Source organism: Hemiscyllium ocellatum, chromosome 3 (genome assembly GCF_020745735.1).
Source record: "Hemiscyllium ocellatum isolate sHemOce1 chromosome 3, sHemOce1.pat.X.cur, whole genome shotgun sequence".
Classification (NCBI taxonomy): Eukaryota; Metazoa; Chordata; class Chondrichthyes; order Orectolobiformes; family Hemiscylliidae; genus Hemiscyllium; species Hemiscyllium ocellatum.
The window spans coordinates 28,582,998-28,602,161 of NC_083403.1; the positions used below are offsets into that span (position 1 = coordinate 28,582,998).

At 41.6% G+C, this 19,164-nt stretch overlaps 1 protein-coding gene across 2 annotated transcripts in view; it reads left to right on the forward strand.

Moving 5' to 3' along the window:
- cdk19 (cyclin dependent kinase 19) overlaps nt 1-19,164 on the forward strand; it is a 170,821-nt gene that overhangs the window by 117,215 nt on the left and 34,442 nt on the right. For both annotated transcript variants that reach the window (XM_060856275.1, XM_060856285.1), the window contains one exon: nt 6,114-6,211. In XM_060856275.1, the coding sequence (XP_060712258.1) occupies nt 6,114-6,211 (98 nt within the window). The remainder of the gene's footprint in view (nt 1-6,113; nt 6,212-19,164) is intronic.

The window sequence follows — 19,164 nt, forward strand, 5'->3', positions numbered from 1 at the left end:
TTTTATAGGGGGTTAGAGTTTTAACTAGTTATGTTACTTATGTTGATTGTTCATAATTGTTTGCTCACAGCTGGAATCCATTTGCTTGTAATAAATGCTAATCATTACTAAGTATGATAATCCATGCATTCTGTCAACCTGGGTGTAACATACAGGTAAATTGGATAATTGTGTACTCTTTTAAAATCTTTAACTTCTGTGCCAACTCTGGGAACAGCAGGGCTTAATTTTTAGCATGCAAACCCAGCAAAATGTCATGGCATCCATTTTTAAAAATTTGTTTAAGGGGTGTGGGTGTCGCTGGGTAGAGCAACATTTATTTCCATTTTCTAATGGCACTGGAGAAGGTGGTACTGAGCTACCCTTTTAAACTGCTGCAGACCTTGACAGACCTGTTGGAAGTTTGTTCCCAGATTTTGACCTGATGACAGTGAAGGAATAGTGATATTGTTGCAAGTCAGGATCGTACGTGTCTTGGAAGGGACCTTGAACATAGGGTAGAACTCCTATTGCTGCTCTTGGCTTTTTAGGTGGTAGAGGTCACGCATTTGAAAGGTGCTGCTACACTGCTACCACAATGCCTGGATGGTGAAAGCTGTAAATGTTGGTAGTAGTGTCCATCAAGCAGGCTACTTTGTTCTGGATGGTGCTGGGTTTCTTGAATGTTGTTGCAGTTGCATGTATCTGGGAAAGTACTCATCATGCTCCTGACTTGTCTACTGTAGGTGGTAGACATGAGGTGACATACTGCAGAATACCTTTCCCCAAGTAGTAATTGCTGCAGAATTCCCAGCTTCTTACCCACTCTTGCCAATGCAGTATTTATGTGCCTAGACACATTAAATTCATAATCAATGGTAATATTGATGGTGGAAGATTCAGTGATAGTAATGCCGTTGACTGTGTAAGAGGAGGCAGTTAGATTCTCTCTTGTTTGAAATGGTCATTACCTTGTACTTGTGCAGGGAGAATGTTGTTTGCCATTAATGAGCACAAGCCTGAAAGTTGACCAGTTATTGGTGCTTGAGTATCTGAGGAGTTGCAAGTTGTACTAAACATTTGAAATATTGATTTGTATTCCAGGATCCTGTGCAGCAATATTTCTTGTTCTTAATAGCTATAGAATAACATTACAGTAGATCAATAAAGAAGAAAAATGACAACAATGTGTTAGAAATTTGATTTGTACAGTGTACTTCCATGAATTTTATCATTGGTCCTTTAGAGAGTTCTCATTCAAACACTTGTCACATAATTATATTTTTCTCTTTTTTTATAAAAGATATTTTTATTGAAAATTTAACATGTTTTTACAAACTTACAAAATAAAAAACACAAATACAAACATTAATATACAATTAAGTATTAAATAAATAATAACCAAAACCTATCAAACAAAAAGAAGAGATGAAGAGAAAAAAAGAAAACAAAACTCAACTAACTACTAATCTAACCTATAACTAACCAGAGTGTATAATAAAATATCTTACATTACTCACGAGAAAAAGAAGGATAACATAGTAATTAAATAGTGAAGTACATGCTCAGAACCAATTAGCATCCAGTCATAATAAAACCCGTATTCATGCGGGATCCCTCCCCCAAGGGCCCCCGGACAAGCCAGAACCACTACCGCAACTAGATGAAAGCCCTTGACAAAATGGCTGAAATATCTGTATCTATATAATTCAGGAAGGGCTGCCATATTTTATTGAATAATTCAGTTTTTTGGTGCACCCATATTTGTAAGGAGGTCAAGGGGAATACATTCCATGATTAACCTGTGCCAATTCAAAAGTCCTGGAGGGCCCTCAGCTACCCAGTTTACTAAGATATTTTTTCCTTGCACAAAAGGAGAGAATGGAAAATAATATCCTCCCGTGCACATCCAAAGAAGGGAAGCTCGAAAAGCCCAGGAGAAGAGATACTGGATCTACTCTAATTTCCATTCCCAAGATTTCTGTCAAAGCATTTGCTACTCTGACCCAGTATTTGCGGATCTTATAACATTTCTGTAAGCACTGTGTGAGAGTGCCCACCCTTATTTTACATTTGGGACACATTGGAGATGCTCCTGCCCTAAATTTTGCCATTTGTTCCAGTGCTATATGAGTCCTATGGAGTATTTTTAACTGAATGGTCTGGGTTCTATTACAGATGGAGATTTTTCTGGCATTTTCCCAGATGTCATCCCACATTTCTGTGGATATTTCCAACCCCAATTCCTGATCCCATGCTCTAAGCAAATGTTCCATGTCTTCCGACACTTCGTTTTGTAATAAATGATCGAGAGTGCTGACCGAGGATAAACCCATTGGACAAAACACTCTACGTTCAATATTTGCTTTATAAAGACTATCTAATAGCGTAGTCTTCTTCTGTATATAATCTCGAATTTGGAAGTATCGAAAGAGGTCTCCATTAGGTAGTCCAAATTTCTGGTGCAGTTGTTCAAAAGACACCAAGACCCCCTTATCAAACAGATCCCCTAAACAGGAGATAACCCTGGACCTTCAGGATTTAAATGTGGCGTCTGTGAGCTCTGGTTGAAAACCCCATGCACCCACTATCGGAGTATAAGGGAAGATTTTATGTGAATTACCCTCGTTTTGCCACATTATCTTCCAGGCTTTAATTGTGTTTAATACTATAGGTTTTTAAAATGGTCCATAATGACTTTCATCTTATCTAAAAATAAGAGGTTAATAAGAGGACACTACTTGAGAAGCCTTGATATCCAGCCACATTGATTGCGGGTCAGACAAGACCCAATCGGCTATGTAGCTTAATAGGGAACTCAGTTGATGCTTCCTAAAGCCTGGAAAGTACAGCCCTCTCCTTGTTTATGGAAGCTGTAGCTTCTTTAACTTAATGAGGGGCCGTCTATGATTCCAGACAGAAGTACCAAGCCAACCATACAATTTGCACAGTGCCGGCCTCGGCAGCATCACTGGGAGCATTCTCATAGGGTATAAGGGACGGGGCAAGACATTCATTTTAATTAGAGCTATTCTACTTAGCCAAGAAATTGGGTGATCCCTCCAACGTTGAAGGTCCTGCCTTATCCTTTCCAGTAGATGCACAAAATTGACCTTGTACAGCTGACCAAATACTGGGGTGATAAAAATACCTAAATATAAAAAACCCTCCAGAGACCACCGAAAGGGAAAATGAGATCCATCCAATAAGTGGGACATACTAGCGAAACCACTCATTGGCATGGCCTCCAATTTGAGAAATTAATTTTGTTGCCTGAGAATGCACTAATTAAATTGATAACTTCGATCAGGCAGGGCACGGACATCAAAGGATTACTAATAAAAAAGAGAACATCATCTGCATCTGGGTCGCCGAGTATGTAATGATCAGACCGCGCGCATAAGCTTTAATGGTCCCCCACATCATTGATCGGTTACTAGCTGTACGTGAATTAATTTCCAAAAAAGTTTTGAATTCTTGAGAGAAATATTTTATGAATCTACTATCCTTCATTAAGAAAGAACCCATATGCCAATGTTGGAGGGGGGTGGGGAGAGGCGTCTCATTGTTCTTAGTCTTGATTTCCATATACACTGCAGCGTAATCAGAAATTAATATATTACCTATTTTGCAGGATAATATGGAATTCAAAAAGATCGAGGGGGCAGAAAACGTATCAATTCTAGTGTGGCACTTGTGGAGGTTAGAATAAAAAGAGAAATCTCTGCCTTGCAGGTGGGGGCACCTCCACACGTCTACTAATCCTAGCTCTTTATTCAAATCCGCCAATTGCCTGCATCTGGGGGATGTACCTGCAGTACTCTTGGGTATCCGGTCTATCTCCGGGTCCATAATGCAATTAAAATCTCCCCCTATAATTGTGTGACGAGCCCCGAGAGCCATCAGTTTGGAGAAAGCTTCCATTATAAATTTGAAAGGATGTTCCGGCGGACAATAAAGATTTAAAATCCCGTATTCCTCTCCATGTATACGGGCTTTAATCAGTATGTACCATCCAAATTCATCTTTTATCTGACTTAAGGTTTTGAAAGGGAGATTCTTCCGAATGAGAATGACTACACCTCTACTTTTTGAACTGAAAGCTGAAGAGAAGGCCTGATCAAATCCACCCTGTTGTAACTTCCTTTATCTAGTAAATGTGTCTCCTGTAAGAGAGCTATGTCAACCCTTTCCTTTTTGAGGTTTGATAGTATTTTTCTACTTTTGATTGGCGAATTCTCCCCTTGACATTCCAGGTGCACCATTTAATCGAAAGACTAACCATAATCGTCCAGGCAAGTCCAAGACCCCCGGGAGAAAGAACCCCATCCAAAACACCCTGAGCATAGACCATAGAAAATTCACAAAAATAGAGATTCTTTAATACACTCACGCCAATATAGTAAAAAAATTCTAAATAAAACAAATATAAAACATATTTAAAAGGAGATTTTCCCTCTTGCTTCCAGAGATGCATTTAGTCATGTTAATACCATGTATAAACATATAAAAGTATAAAGTTACAGCCTCAGCAGGTCATAATTAAGTATAATAACACAAAAAAGGGGAAAAAACCTACTCTAAAAGAAAGAAATAAGGTAGGACAAGGCAAACGCCCCCCCCCCCCTCCTGAATCAACTAAACCGCCTGGGCTATATTAAAAAAATCGCATAAGCCCCCCTCCCTATCCCATGGAGATGATATTAAACAACAAAGGGAATAAGGGGGGGGGAAAAAGGTCCAAGGTATGGGGGTGGGGGAGGTGGGCTGCAGAACAGCATCATTAACCACACTGACTAATTCTTACAATCTATTTAAGAGAGTACAAAACTTCCTTGGCCTTCTCCAGCGATCCGAATTTATAGACGGATCTTTCGTGGTTAAAACGCAGTGTCACTGGGTAGCAGGGAGTGCTGGATGTTTAAATCCCTTAGACGCTTCTTCGTTTCATCAAACGCCCTCCCCTTGCAGACCAAAGCTGGGAAAAAATCCTGAAACAGCATAATCCTAGATCCCTTATATGTCATGTCCTGGGGATCTTTCCTGAGGATTCTGAAGGCTTCCAGGAGCATTTGCTTCTCCCTGTAACACTGAAGCTGGAACAGGACCGGGTGGGGGGCGCTGGTCCGACCTAGGCTTGCGTATTGCAACCTGGTGGGCCCACTCTACTCGCACCTGGCCTGATCCAGCCTCCAGTTTCAACATCTGAGGAAAACACTGCAAGCTGGCCTTCCTCTTTCCATTTGGGAAGGCCCAGACAACGAAAATGTTTTCGACGACCCTTATTCTCAAGGTCGTCGGTGTGATCTTCTAAGGTCCAAACTCACTGTTCAAGAGTCCGGACCCGACCACGGCTGATTCTGCAGCAGCCTCGGAGTTCGTGGCCTTTAGCTCTGCCCCTCCAACTTGATGCTCGATTTTTTTCAATATCTCAGTCGTGCTTTTGCAGCGCGGCCGAGAGCGATTCTCACCTGCTTCTGGACTCCTCTATGAAGATGTCGATCTTCTCTTCCGCTTGGTAATTTCAGCAACAAGACTCGCCACTGTAGGTCAGTCCCCCAGGGCGGCTGCGGGCGCCTCTGCTGCAGCTGGGGAGGGTGGGGGAGGAGTTCCTGCCTGCTGTGAGCCACGGGCATTCTTTCCCTTAGTCATTTTAACAAAGCACCAAACTACTCAAGTTTGATGCAAGATGACTAACTGTATTGAATAAAGGTTATTTTGAATGGTTTGGCAGGTGTGGTGGAGGTGGGCAGCCCACTTTGCCTACGTCTTGGGCAGAGCACTACAGACTCAGACTTGCTGGGTCGCTGCCATCTAGGATCTCCCCATTTTTCTCTTTTTGAAGAAGCTGATGGATTTCTATAGTGCTGCCTAAGTTCTTTTGGATCTGATGCAATGTGTATTAACTAAATTGGAACAGTTCAGAAAAGATTTGTTTTCATATGCTGAAAATGTTTCGGTTGCGTCTAGATAGGAATAGTTTAACCCAATTTAGTACTCAACATTGAACTTGTTGATTAATACAAAACCATTTTGAGCCTTTATATTTAATTATTTTCTGTTCTGAAATGTGAATTCCTGTTTCTGGTGTTGCACATACCATATTGCTAATGCTCCCCTGACTCTTGTTTCAGCTGCAAAAACTCCTGACTATGGATCCAACGAAAAGGATCACTTCTGAGCAAGCTCTTCAGGATCCATACTTCTTGGAAGAGCCTTTACCAACTACAGAGTAGGTTTATCTTTGGCTTTATACAGAAGGACAGAATATTACTGCTTTATAATGTTTTGAAGACTTGGTGCAATTAATGGATACTCCAAGCTATGATCACAAGGATCTGTTAATTATTGTGACATTTGTGAGGAATATTAATATCTTAATTGGTTAGATACAGCATTATAGTGGAGTCTGTTCTGGTCTTAGCCACATGGGAAGTGACCATTGAGTCCATTCTGCTTGTGCAGGATTATATATTTGGTTCCACCCTGCTGTGGAGGAGAGGAGCCACATTGAGGAAACATCAATTACTTCTGAAGTGTTTTATCATGCTTTCTATTGGCTACTTGGCCCTTACGTATGGCCAAACAATTTTGACCATTATTCAGTAGATTTTAGAAATAAGAGGGGAGAAAATGGTGCAACTAATGGGAAAACCTCAAGCTCAGGGTCACAGTTACAAAATAAAGGGACATTCATAGAAAACTCAGATACAAAGGATCTTCTTCTCCAAGAAGGTGATAAATATTTGAAATTCTGTGCCCCAGAGATTGGTGGAGGCCAGCTCACTGAAATTATTTAAACACAAGGTGGGATAGAGTTTTGAAATATGAGAGCCTGTAATGAGCTGGTATGAAAGAAGAATTGAAGCCTGGGCAGATGAGCCGAGTACATATTGAATGGGTCTTACTCCTGGTCCTATTTCTTACATTCTTACGTTTTTTTATGTATGCAGAATTGTAGCTATGAGGAGTGATTGGAGAAGTTGGGGTTGTTTTCCTCAGAACAGAGAAGGCTGAGGGGCGACATGATTGAGTTATTCAAAATTGTGAGGGGTAGGGATAGAGTAGAAAAGAGGAACTTGGTAGAGAGTTCAAAAACTAGAGATCATAAATTCAAGCTAAGTGGCAGAAGGATTAGAGGGAATGTGAGGAAAACCTTTTTGACACTGAGGGTGGTGGGTCTGTGGAATTTGCTGCCTGCATTCGTGGTGGAGGCAGAGACCCTAAATTATTTCAAAAAGTACATAGATCTGCAACTTAAATGCTGTAAGCTGCAGTACTATAGGCCATGTGCAGGAAGGTGGGTTTAGAAAGGGCATCTGGGTGTCTTTGGGTCGGCATGGACAGAATGGGCTGAACAGCTCTCTTCTGTACTGTATCAATTCTGTGGTTCTATGGCTGCAGACATAGCATGCAGGAGAAAGCTGGTGCTCTGTTTTGTGGGCAGGTACACGGAAGTCCTGCTGGGCTAGTGTGCAGAAGTGAGAGGCCTTCTTCCTCTAGGACTAGCAGACCAGACCATGCTAGCCTGGCTTGCATTTGGCAACTAAATCAGTGCTGTCACAATCCTGAGGAATGTGACAATATGGGAAGAAGGTCAATGGTCTTCAGCATTCTGCCACCATCTTCTGTCTGAGTGACCTGTCCAAGAACTTGACCTTAAGACAGAATTAACATGAGCCTGCTATCTCTGACTCAGGGCAAAGAGCAAGAAGTCAAGGCAATGCAAGGCAGTGATGCAGTGAACATCCACATAGTATTCACTTATTCTGAGCCAATGTTGGTACACAGAACCTGGAGATGCAGCCTGGTACATGTACTGAGTGTGTGACTCTGAGCTGAAAAATGTGATTCTGGAAAAGCGCAACAGGTCAGGCAGCATCAAAGGAGCAGGAGAATCGACGTTTCGGGCATAAGCCTTCTACGTTGATTCTCCTGCTCCTTTGATGTTGCCTGACCTGCTGCACTTTTCCAGCAACACATTTCTCAGCTCTGATCTTCAGCATCTGCAGTCCTCACTTTCTCCTAGTGTGACTCTGAGCACAAAGTGTCCTTTCAACAACATTACTGTGAGAATTGCTAGTACAGCATTAATGTGCAGAAATATCCTATAAGTGGACCAGAGAAGAGCCATCAAGGTCCTTTTGAGACCAGAACATGTTGGATGCCAATGCCTGTGGATGTAGGATTGGCCAGTGCCATTGGAGCTTGCCCTAGGACATTGGTGCTTGGTTTCCAATGTGAAGGCTCTTTGGAGCAATCAGCAAGTTGAAATTGCCAAATACCCGCTTGACTTCCTTGTAAAGAATTCTTGTCATTAAGTTTGTTTGGTGCATTTGCTAAGTTGAGAAACTGAATATTAATGAGGTGGGGTTGGACTACTAATGAGATGTTTAGCAAACAATAATCCCCTTCAAATGTCAATTCACTGCTATTTATTGAGGGACCCATCTCGCCACTAAGCAAATACATGAAAGTTGAGATGCTGCCAATGTTGAGATCGGCCTCACTGGACATCTTGCCTGATTCTACCACCAATCTTGCCATAGCTATTGTAGTTCAGGCCTGTATAAAGTTTTGACCTAAATAATAATACAGTATTCCTATATCTGTCTGTTTCAGTAATAACTAATTACAAAATAATCGGTTCCAAATAGTAATGGTGGGAGGAAAACCAAAAATAGTTGTTTAAGCTGGACTTTACGTTTTGAAATTTGAAGTTTCAATGAATTACTGATCCTTCCATTATGATTATTTGTCACTTTATTCCATGATATCCCACTCCTTGTCACTTTTGAAAGTGTCTGAAAGTCTTTCTACGTGTTGTTCTGGAAAATAGTTTCTATTGCCTTTCCGAAAAAAAGATAAATCTTGCCATATTCTGCTTTTCATTTGCCACAACATACTCCCATCAGAGTCTATCATATTGGAAAAAAAAATACAATTTATATAGTCATTGTACTTTGAGTATTGCTTTTGATATGTAGAAGTAAATTGCTTACAGACTCTTGTTATTCTACTTGTGTTTAAAGTTTAAAAAATTCATTTGAAGAGAACACCAAAAAGGAAATAATTGTGCATTTTTTAAAAAATGTGCAGCCATTCAGGTCAGGGTTTTAGGCTCTTTATTTTTACACTAGATCCCACCACAAAAGCACCTTTGCTGCTTTGATAATTTCCAAATCCCTGTTGCCACTCCTGTTGCTTCCACTCCTTCACTGTCTAGTATTGTATAATCATTCCTGTACACATATTCTTGTGTGCAGTAAGTTATGCAGTACACTGATAATTCCAATAAACATGAATAAGTTTTCCCTTCCAAACTTTAGTTAGGAGGCCTGACATGATGTAAAAATAGCTTAAGTGAGTAAGAAATGTTCTGATTGATTGATTAATTAGTTACAATTTCTAAGCCTGCTTTGGCTATACTCTGTAATCTGAGTCACTACAGACTTCTTAAGTGAAAGGTGCAGGCTACAAATTACTTGCTGGCATCCTTAGAAAAGCAAGAAGTTAAAATATATAGTTTTTAGAGGAAACCTGAAAGTAAAACGCCCACTCAGAGATGGGGTTGATTGCCCTTTAAATAAAGCATGTTGTGCACAGCCAACCGGTAATGCAGGTCTTCCTACCATCAGACTCACCGTTGCTATATGATCTCATTGGAATCCACATTATCATTACTGGATAGCTGACTGGTGTTTAAGGATTGGATTCGGCTGGCTGATATGGATACATGCAAGATTTCTGATGGCAACTGTCATGACTCATGGGAGGAACTTAGACCAGCCCAAAGCTTTACTATGGGATAAAGTTTTATTCTTTGTTAATGTGCACTGATTCATACAGAACTTAGATTCATTAAGTGATTGTAAATCTAATCAACTTTACTAATTCCAACTTTAATTTTAACTTTGTGCACCCCAGTCCAACATCGGCACCTCCAAATCATTACTAATTCCAGACAGGGATTTTTTTTAATATATGGACATGATATAATATCTGACCAAATAATTTAAACATAGGTAATTGAAACAACATATGATCTGATGTACTTATACTGTTTATGGAGAGATGGTTGCATAGTGATAATGTCATTGGATTAATGATTCAGACCCAGGTAAGTGCTGATAGAATTTAAATTCAATTGATGAATCTTCTCTTAAAGAATGGTGAACCTGTGGAATTCTCTACTACAGAATGCTGTGGAGGCTAATTCACTCAATATATTCAAGAAAGATATAGATAAAATTTTAGATTTTAAAGGCATCAAGGGATAGTGGGAGAAAGTGGGAAAATGGCATTGAGATAGAGGATCAGCCACGATCATGTTGAATGGCGGAGTAGGTTCAATAAGCCAAATGGCCTACACCTAGTTTCTGTTTCTATCTCGAACATTAAAGCTAGTCTCAGGAATGGTGACTATTATTGATTTTCTTTTCAAAATGAAAAAGGTCGTTAATGTCCTTCAGGGAAGGAAATTTGTTGTCTTTACCTGTTCTGGCCTACATGTGACTCCAAACCACAGCAACATGGTTAGCTCTGAACTACCCTCTGAAATAGCCTAGCAAACCATTCAAAGGAAGGGCAATTAGATATGCCTTAGCTATTAACAGCCACAGAACATAAATGATAAAAAGAAATCAAATTAATTTTTAAGTTGCCTCACTGCTTGTTTGCATGGCTTATTTGTGCTGCTTGTACAAACAGTGGCGTCACATTCATGCTAAAATGGGTTGATTGTTTTAATTGTGGAAACAAGTTAAATAAATGGTCAGTCAAAAGAAGAAAAATGATAATATATTTGAGAAACAATTAATTAAGCGTATGATGGGACGAGTCATGTATTTCAAATAAGTTTCTTACATTTGAGTTTCATATTTAAAGCTACACTGCTAAGTATATTTCCAGTTTCATTTTGCTGTATAACCTTCTATCGCTAGAATTCTCTTTTTTTAGAATTGGCTAAATTTTATGAGATGGCACAATTCCTGCTGACCGGCTAAAATGATCTGGTTCAACCACTCAGCCCATTGAGTCTGTTCAGCTATTCAAACATGGTTGACAAGTTTCTCAACCCCATTCTCCCATTTTCTACCAGTAACCCTTGATCCTCTTTACAATCAAGAACCTATCTATCTCCGTCTTAAATATACTCAATGACCTTGCCTCCACAGCCTTCTGTAGCGGTGAGTTCCACAGATTCACCACTCTCTGGCTGAAGAAATTTCTCCTTATCTCTGTTCTAAAAGGTCTTCTCTTTACTGTAAGGCTGTGCCCTTAGGTCGTAGCCTCTCCTAAAAATAGAAACATCTTCCCAACATCCACTCTGTCCAGGCCATTCAGTATTCTGTAAGTTTCAATTAGATCCCCCCTCATCCTTCTGAACTCCATTGAGTATAGACCAGAGGCCTCCTCATATTTTAAGCTGTTCATTCCTGGGACCATTCTTGTGAATCTCCTCTGAACACACTCCAGGTCCAGCACATGCTTACAGCGATATGGGGCCCAAAATTGCACACAATACTTCAAATGTGGTCTGACCAGAGGCTTATAGAGCCTCAGAAGTACAACCCTGCCTTTATATTCAAGTCCTTTTGAAATAAATTGCATTTGCTGTCCCAACTACTGATTCAACCTGCAAGTTGAATTCAATCCTGAACTAGAACTTCTAAGTCTCTTTGCACTTCAGATTTCTGAATTTTCTCCCCATTTAGAAAATAGTCCTTGCTTCTATTCTTCCTACCAAGGTGCATGGCCTCTCACTTACCTACATTTTTCTCCATCTGCGACTTCTTTTCCCACTGTTGTAACCTGTCCAAATCCTTTTGCAGCCTCCCCACCTCCTCAATACTACCTGTCCCTCTATCTATCTTTGTATCATCTGCAAACTTAGCCAGAATGACCTCAGTTCCTTCATCTAGATCTATGTTTGAATGAAATGGTTGTGGTCCCAAAACTGAGCTTGTGGAATACCACTTGTCACAGACTGCTACCCTGAGATGGACCCTTTTATCTCCCACTCTCTGCTTTCTATCAGACAGCCAAGCTTCTGTTCACGCTAGCATCTTGCTTCTAACACCATGGGTCCTTATCTTACTCAGTAGTCTCCTGTGTGGCACCTTGTCAAATGCCTTCTTGAAGTCCAAGTACATAACATCCATTGGTTCATTACTTCCTCAAAAAATTCTAGCAGATTTGTCAGGCATGACCTTCCCTTGATGAAACCATGCTGACTCTACCCTTCACAATGGTTCCAGGATCTTACTCACAACTGAAGTAAGGCTAATTTGGTCTGTAATTTTCCATCTTCTGTCTTACTCCCATTTTAAACAGTTATGTTATTAGTATTCTAGTCCTTTGGGACCCTCCCTGATCCTAGTGATTCCTGAACGATTATCACTAACCCCTCCACTATCACTTCAGTTATCTCCCTTAGAACTCTGGCGTGTAGTCAATCTGGTCCAGGTGACCTATCTACCTTCAGGATATTCAGTTTTTCTAGTACCTTCTCCTTGGTGATGGCCACCATACTCAGCTCTGCCCCCTCACTGTCTTGAATTTTTGGGAAACTACTTGTGTCTTCCACCATGAAGACTGATGTGAGGTAATTATTCAGTTCCAAAGCCATTTCTTTGTTGCCCATTACTATCTCTCCTGCGTTTTTTCCAGCAAACCAATGTCGACTTTTGCATATCTTTTGTCCTTTTATATATCTAAAGAAACTCTTACAGTCTTCCTTTATATTACTGGCTAGCTTACTTTCATATTTAATCTCCTCCCTCCTTATTTCTTTGTTGCCCTTTGTTGGTCTTTGCAAGCTTCCTTAGTCAGCCATGGTTGTCTCACCCTCCCTGTGCCATTTCTGTTCCATTGTCTTTCCTGCTAGGCTCCTCTCCTAGTCAAATCTACCCAGCTCCTCCCTCACACCTCTTTAGTCGCCTTCATTCAGCTAAAATACCGTTACCTCTGATTCTATCTTCTCTCTAAAATCACAGGGTAAATTCGAACATGTTATCATCACTATTTGCTGAGGGTTCCTTCTTATTAAGTCTGCTTCGTTGCACAATACTAAATCCAGTATTGCCTGTTCTTTCATGGGCTCCATCACAAGCTGCTCCAAAAAGCCGTCTCATTCCACAAATTTCTTTTCTTGCAAACCACTACCAACCTGATTTTCCCAGTATACCTACATAATGAAATCCCCCATGATCACTGTAACTTTGCCTTTCCTACATATCATTTCTACCTTCTGGTATATCTAGTGCCTCAGCTCCTGACTACTATTTGGAGACGTATACATTACTCCAACTATGTTTTTTTTAACCTTTTGCAGTTTCTCAATTCTACTGACACAGATTCTACACCACCTGACCCTACTTTGTTTCTTACTATTGATTTTAATTTCATTTCTTACTAATAAGACAACTCCACCCCCTCTGTCCACCTGCCTTACATCAATAGGATGTAAATCCTTGAATATTCAGCTCCCAATATATATGTCAATTTAGCATGGCCAGTCCATCTAACCTGCACATCCTTGGACTGTGGGAGGAAACTAGAACACCCACAGGAAACCCAGACAGGGAGATTGTGCAAACTTCACACAGACAAGCACCCAAGGGTGGAATCAAACCCAGGTCCTTGGTGCTGTGAGTCAGCAGTGACCCACTGTGCTGCCCACCGTCTACATTGTATTTTGCAAAGCTCTGTTTTAAAATAAAAGGTTCCACTTCTTTGTTGAGAAATATTTGTTGAGAAATACTCACCAATAAAATTGCTAGTCTTAGATTAGATTAGATTACTTACAGTGTGGAAACAGGCCCTTCGGCCCAACAAGTCCACGCCGACCCGCCGAAGCGCAACCCACCCATACATTTACCCCTTACCTAACACTACGGGCAATTTAGCATGGCCAATTCACCTGACCTGCACATCTTTGGACTGTGGGAGGAAACCGGAGCACCCGGAGGAAACCCACGCAGACATGGGGAGAACGTGCAAACTCCACATAGTCAGTCGCCTGAGTCGGGAATTGAACCCGGGTCTCTGGTGCTGTGAGGCAGCAGTGCTAACCACTGTGCCACCGTGCTGCCCAGACAGTGTTGATGCAGTTAGCTCATCTCAACCAGTCCAGCCAAATGGGCACAATATAATTGGCTACAGTGTTCATGGGTTTCAGTAAGAGAAAACTAAGCTCTAGTTGCTGCTCTTGAATAACAGCCTTTGTTTGGAGTTAGTGTGTTACAGTGTCTGGTGAAGATGTCACCAAGTTTCACTATAATAACCCCTAAGTTGAATTAGAAAATGCTAAAAGTGCCCAGTTGATCTGACCGAGAAAGAATTAGCATTTCAGGACCTGAAACACTGGCCTGGCCTTTTGCTGAGTCAGGATAATTTGGGAGCCCTTTTAAATGTGGTGATGTGTCTTGATTATGGAATTCCTGTCCTAGTGATTTTTTATATTTGTAGCTCAGGTTGATGTTAAGTACAGAAGTTAGCTCGCTGAGCTTGAAGGTTTGTTTTCAGATGTTTCGTCACCATGCTAGGTAATATCATCTCACTGATGAAACTCCTGATCCTATCCTTGGGGCTTCTGAACTTCAACAATGCTTTTTTAAAGATGTGGGATGATTTAGCACTCCTTACCTGGTCAGATTCATCACAGAGAAAGGCATGCTTACTCCCCCACAATTTTCTTGGAGTCAGGCCAGAGAGTTTGTCCCTCCACCCACTCCACATAGCCTCTCATGTACCTTTGTCTAGATTAGAGAGATGCTGGAAAAGTACAGCAGGTCAGGCAGCATCCGAGGAGCAGGAAAATCGACGTTTCAGGCAAACACCCTTCATCAGGAATAGAGGCAGGGTGCCTGCAGAGTGGAGAGATAAATGAGGTTTTTACCTCATGTACCTTTGTCAGCCTATACCACTTTAATGCCCATTCACCTTGATTAGCTGACGGAGATCACAAAGCCCTCAAAGATCAACAAATGCAAAAATGGAAAGGCCCTTCATCGCTCACTCATCACTCTCACTCAGACCCACTCACTCCTCATGGCCCCTCTATGGCACCTCATGCACTCCAAACAAGCCCCATTGCCCCGCATGACTCCATGCCAAGGTATATCTCCCAAACATAACCTAAGGTCCTTCATAATCCCATGCCAGACTTCCATAACCTTATAGTGGAATGTTTGTCCCTGGTGTTATGCAGTCATTAGCAATAACAGTCTTTGTTCTTCCCTTGGGCTGATGTAGGCAAACTCCTAGTTTTCTCATAAGAAGATGGTGACTTGTTCTGCTGGATCTTCCCTCCCTCTCTCTCCATGTACCCCTTTAATATACCTTATTTTGGGGGCTGATAAGCTCTGCTATGTCATTCGAGTAAAAAAATGAGGTCTGCAGATGCTGGAGATCACAGCTGAAAATGTGTTGCTGGTCAAAGCACAGCAGGCCAGGCAGCATCTCAGGAATAGGGAATTCGACGTTTCGAGCATAAGCCCTTCATCAGGAATGAGAGAGAGTAGCCAAGCAGGCTAAGATAAAAGGTAGGGAGGAGGGTCTTGGGGGAGGGGCGATGGAGGTGGGATAGGTGGAAGGAGGTCAAGGTGAGGGTGACTCCCTCGTCAGATCCACACCCCCCACCAACCCAACTTCCACCCCCGGCACCTTCCCCTGCAACCGCAGGAAATGTAAAACTTGCGCCCACACCTCCACACTCCCTTCCCTCCAAGGCCCCAAGGGATCCTTCCATATCCGCCACAAGTTCACCTGTACCTCCACACACATCATCTATTGCATCCGCTGCACCCGATGTGGCCTCCTCTATATTGGGGAGACAGGCCGCTTACTTGCGGAACGCTTCAGAGAACACCTCTGGGCTGCCCGGACCAACCAACCCAACCACCCCGTGGCTCAACACTTTAACTCTCCCTCCCACTCCACCGAGGACATGCAGGTCCTTGGACTCCTCCACCGGCAGAACATAACAACACGACGGCTGGAGGAGGAGCACCTCATCTTCCGCCTGGGAACCCTCCAACCACAAGGTATGAATTCAGATTTCTCCAGTTTCCTCATTTCCCCTCCCCCCACCTTGTCTCAGTCGGTTCCCTCAACTCAGCACCGCCCTCCTTACCTGCAAACTCCTTCCTGACCTCTCCGCCCCCACCCCACTCCGGCCTATCACCCTCACCTTGACCTCCTTCCACCTATCCCACCTCCATCGCCCCTCCCCCAAGTCCCTCCTCCCTACCTTTTATCTTAGCCTGCTTGGCTACTCTCTCTCATTCCTGATGAAGGGCTTATGCTCGAAACGTCGAATTCCCTATTCCTGAGATGCTGCCTGGCCTGCTGTGCTTTGACCAGCAACACATTTTCAGCTGCTATGTCATTCGCCCATTTAAACCTCAATCAGTGATCATAGGCAGCTAGCCACAATGCCAGGATGATCGTTGCCCCCTTTCCCATCTCCAACTGAAGGTTAGTTTTCATTCCTTCTAAGAACAAAGACTTATTTTCCAAAGTACTGCATTCATAATAGAGTAGTTTGCCATTTGATTTTTATTTACACTTACAGAAGGCTAGCTACCACTATAATGTAGTTGATGAAATCTCATGCTGCACAGGAAATCTTAAATATGGAATATTAAGAGTACACAATTTTAAGGGACATGCCAATTTCCAACACTTCTAACTGGGGCAATGACCCAGAACACTGAGGTAAGCCTTTTAGATGATTCCCCTCCTCAACCAGCAACCCCTATGGCTACTTCCACACTTACTCCTCCAGGGAATGAAAACCCCATGCTAGACTTCCATAACCTTATAGTGGAACTGTGTTCTATGTGTATTTTGTTCTATGTGGCATTTTTCTCTGAAGGCTAAGGCAGGAATTTTCCTAACTCTTGCTACCAACCTCAAGGATGGAAATCCAGGCCATCGCCTTTTTTCTGTCTACTTCAGTTGAATGACTCCCAATATTCCTCATTAAGTTACAGAGGAGAACTTACAGATACAGAGCTGGGTACTGGAATGCCTTTGATACCTTGCACTAACACAGAGTCACCTTCGAAATGGGAGAAAATTGACAAATGAAATAATTTGCAAAGTATTCTGTAAGGATATTCTCAAGTTTCGGTATGTAAAGTTGTCTTAGAGTCATAGAGATATACAGCACGGAAACAGACCCTTTGGTCCAACCCGTCCATGCAGACCAGATATCCCAACCTAATCTATTCCCATCTGCCAGCACTTGGCTCATATCCCTCCAAACCCTTCCTATTCATATACCCATTCAAATGCCTTGCTGGAAGCCCTTTTGATTTAACCAAGAACTCCATCCATGAAATCCCTTGAACAATAAAATTGTTGCGATAATAATTTATTAATAAAACCATGAAGCGAAAGAATAATGTATCAACAAATGAGATCAACCATCAGAAACCATGCAGGTTGAGTAATGGAAAGGGCTCAGAACTGACCTTGGACCATCTCCTTCAGAACTTCTGATTAAGCATATCAGTCATATTAGATCATGACTAACAATAATGATGTTTGGGTATTTTGTTCTATGTGTACTGTAAATACAGCTATTTTCCACAGATTGTTTGTTTTCCTTTATTTCCATTGCGTTGTTTTCAGGGAGAATTGTACAGAATAGGAGAACTATGTACTGGATCCATATTCACATAACTACTAATAGATTAGAAAATATTTAGCTGTTAAATGATGAAATCCTAAAATTGCATTGGTGTTAGATACACACAGTTCATATGACTGCTGAAAAATAAGTTGTGGTGGTATTGTTGGTTTGTAGAATAATGGAAAAACCGATTCAATGAAAGAAAATTATGGTATTGCAGACAGAAAGCACACATGATTATTTCAGACTAATGGTTATATTTAATGCTCACCTGTTTTATGTGTAGATTTTTTTTCATGAATACATTGAATCTGCAATTTTAAGATGAGATGGATGTGCCTCAGTGTGAGCTTTTATTTGTACCTCCCACCTTTGTGGAGTTTGCGCTTTCTCCCTGTGTTCTATGTGGATTTCCTCCAGGTGCTGTGGTTTCCTCTCACTGTCCAAAGCTTTGCTGGTTCCGAGGGTTAACCATGGTAAAGACCGGGAAATGGGGACAGGTTGGGAGCCAGATCTGGGTGAGATGCTCTTTGGAGGTCTCGGACAGACTCAGTGGGCCAAATAGCCTCTTTCTATGATTCTACATGTAAGCTTAACTACAAACAGCAAGAAACCCAACACTAAATTCTGCGAAACAATTTTAGAAATCATTTTCTGTTCATAAAAAAAATCTATCAATCATTACCGTTTGTTTCCTGTCACTGTTGGATCTGACTCGACTCATTCCCCTGCATTCCCTTTTTTAAAAATTTTTTTCTGACCAGTTTGTCACATGGGGCTTTCTAAAATGGCTTACAAAAATCAATCTCGTCATCATCCACTTCACTACCCTCAACAGTCTTCCTTGTTGCTTTCTGAAAGATCAAATTAAATATGTAAAACATGACCTACCCTCACAAAAGCATGCTGACTAACCTTGATTAATCTGTACCTTTTTGATGTAACAGTTAATCCTATTTCTCAATATTGATTACTAGTACATTGGACTTGGCGTAATCCTAAAACTACTGCTGTAGAGTTGTGTTTTAACCTCTCACATGGCTTCCTGAAGTCTGCTTTAAGGAGCTCCTTCCCATTCCCAGTTCAAGTCATTGGTACCAACATAGACTATGATCTCTGGTTATTCACCCTCTCACAGACGTATGTCCATAGCTGGTCCATAACATCCTTTACCCTACCTAGTACCAGATAGTCAGCATAACTCCCTGGAGTTAGGTCAACAATCACAGAAACAGCTGTCTGATCGTTTGATTATAGAATCTCTGACTCTACTGCTCTTCTATTCTTCTTCTAAGCTACCATGGTGGCTCTAGCTGCACTTTCCTAGGGAACCATTGCCCTCACTAGTATCCAAAATGGAATGCCAATTAGTAACTGAGATAGTATAAAAGTTCCCTGAACCTGTCTGTCTGCTTATTTTCTATGGTAGATAAGCAGGAGACTGGAAGAATGCGGTGTAAACACTTCTTCAGGGCTGGGTGGGTGGGTGTTGGGGGAGCTGCAGATAAAGGGGGTGGCGGGGGCAGGATGGTGAAGTGGGG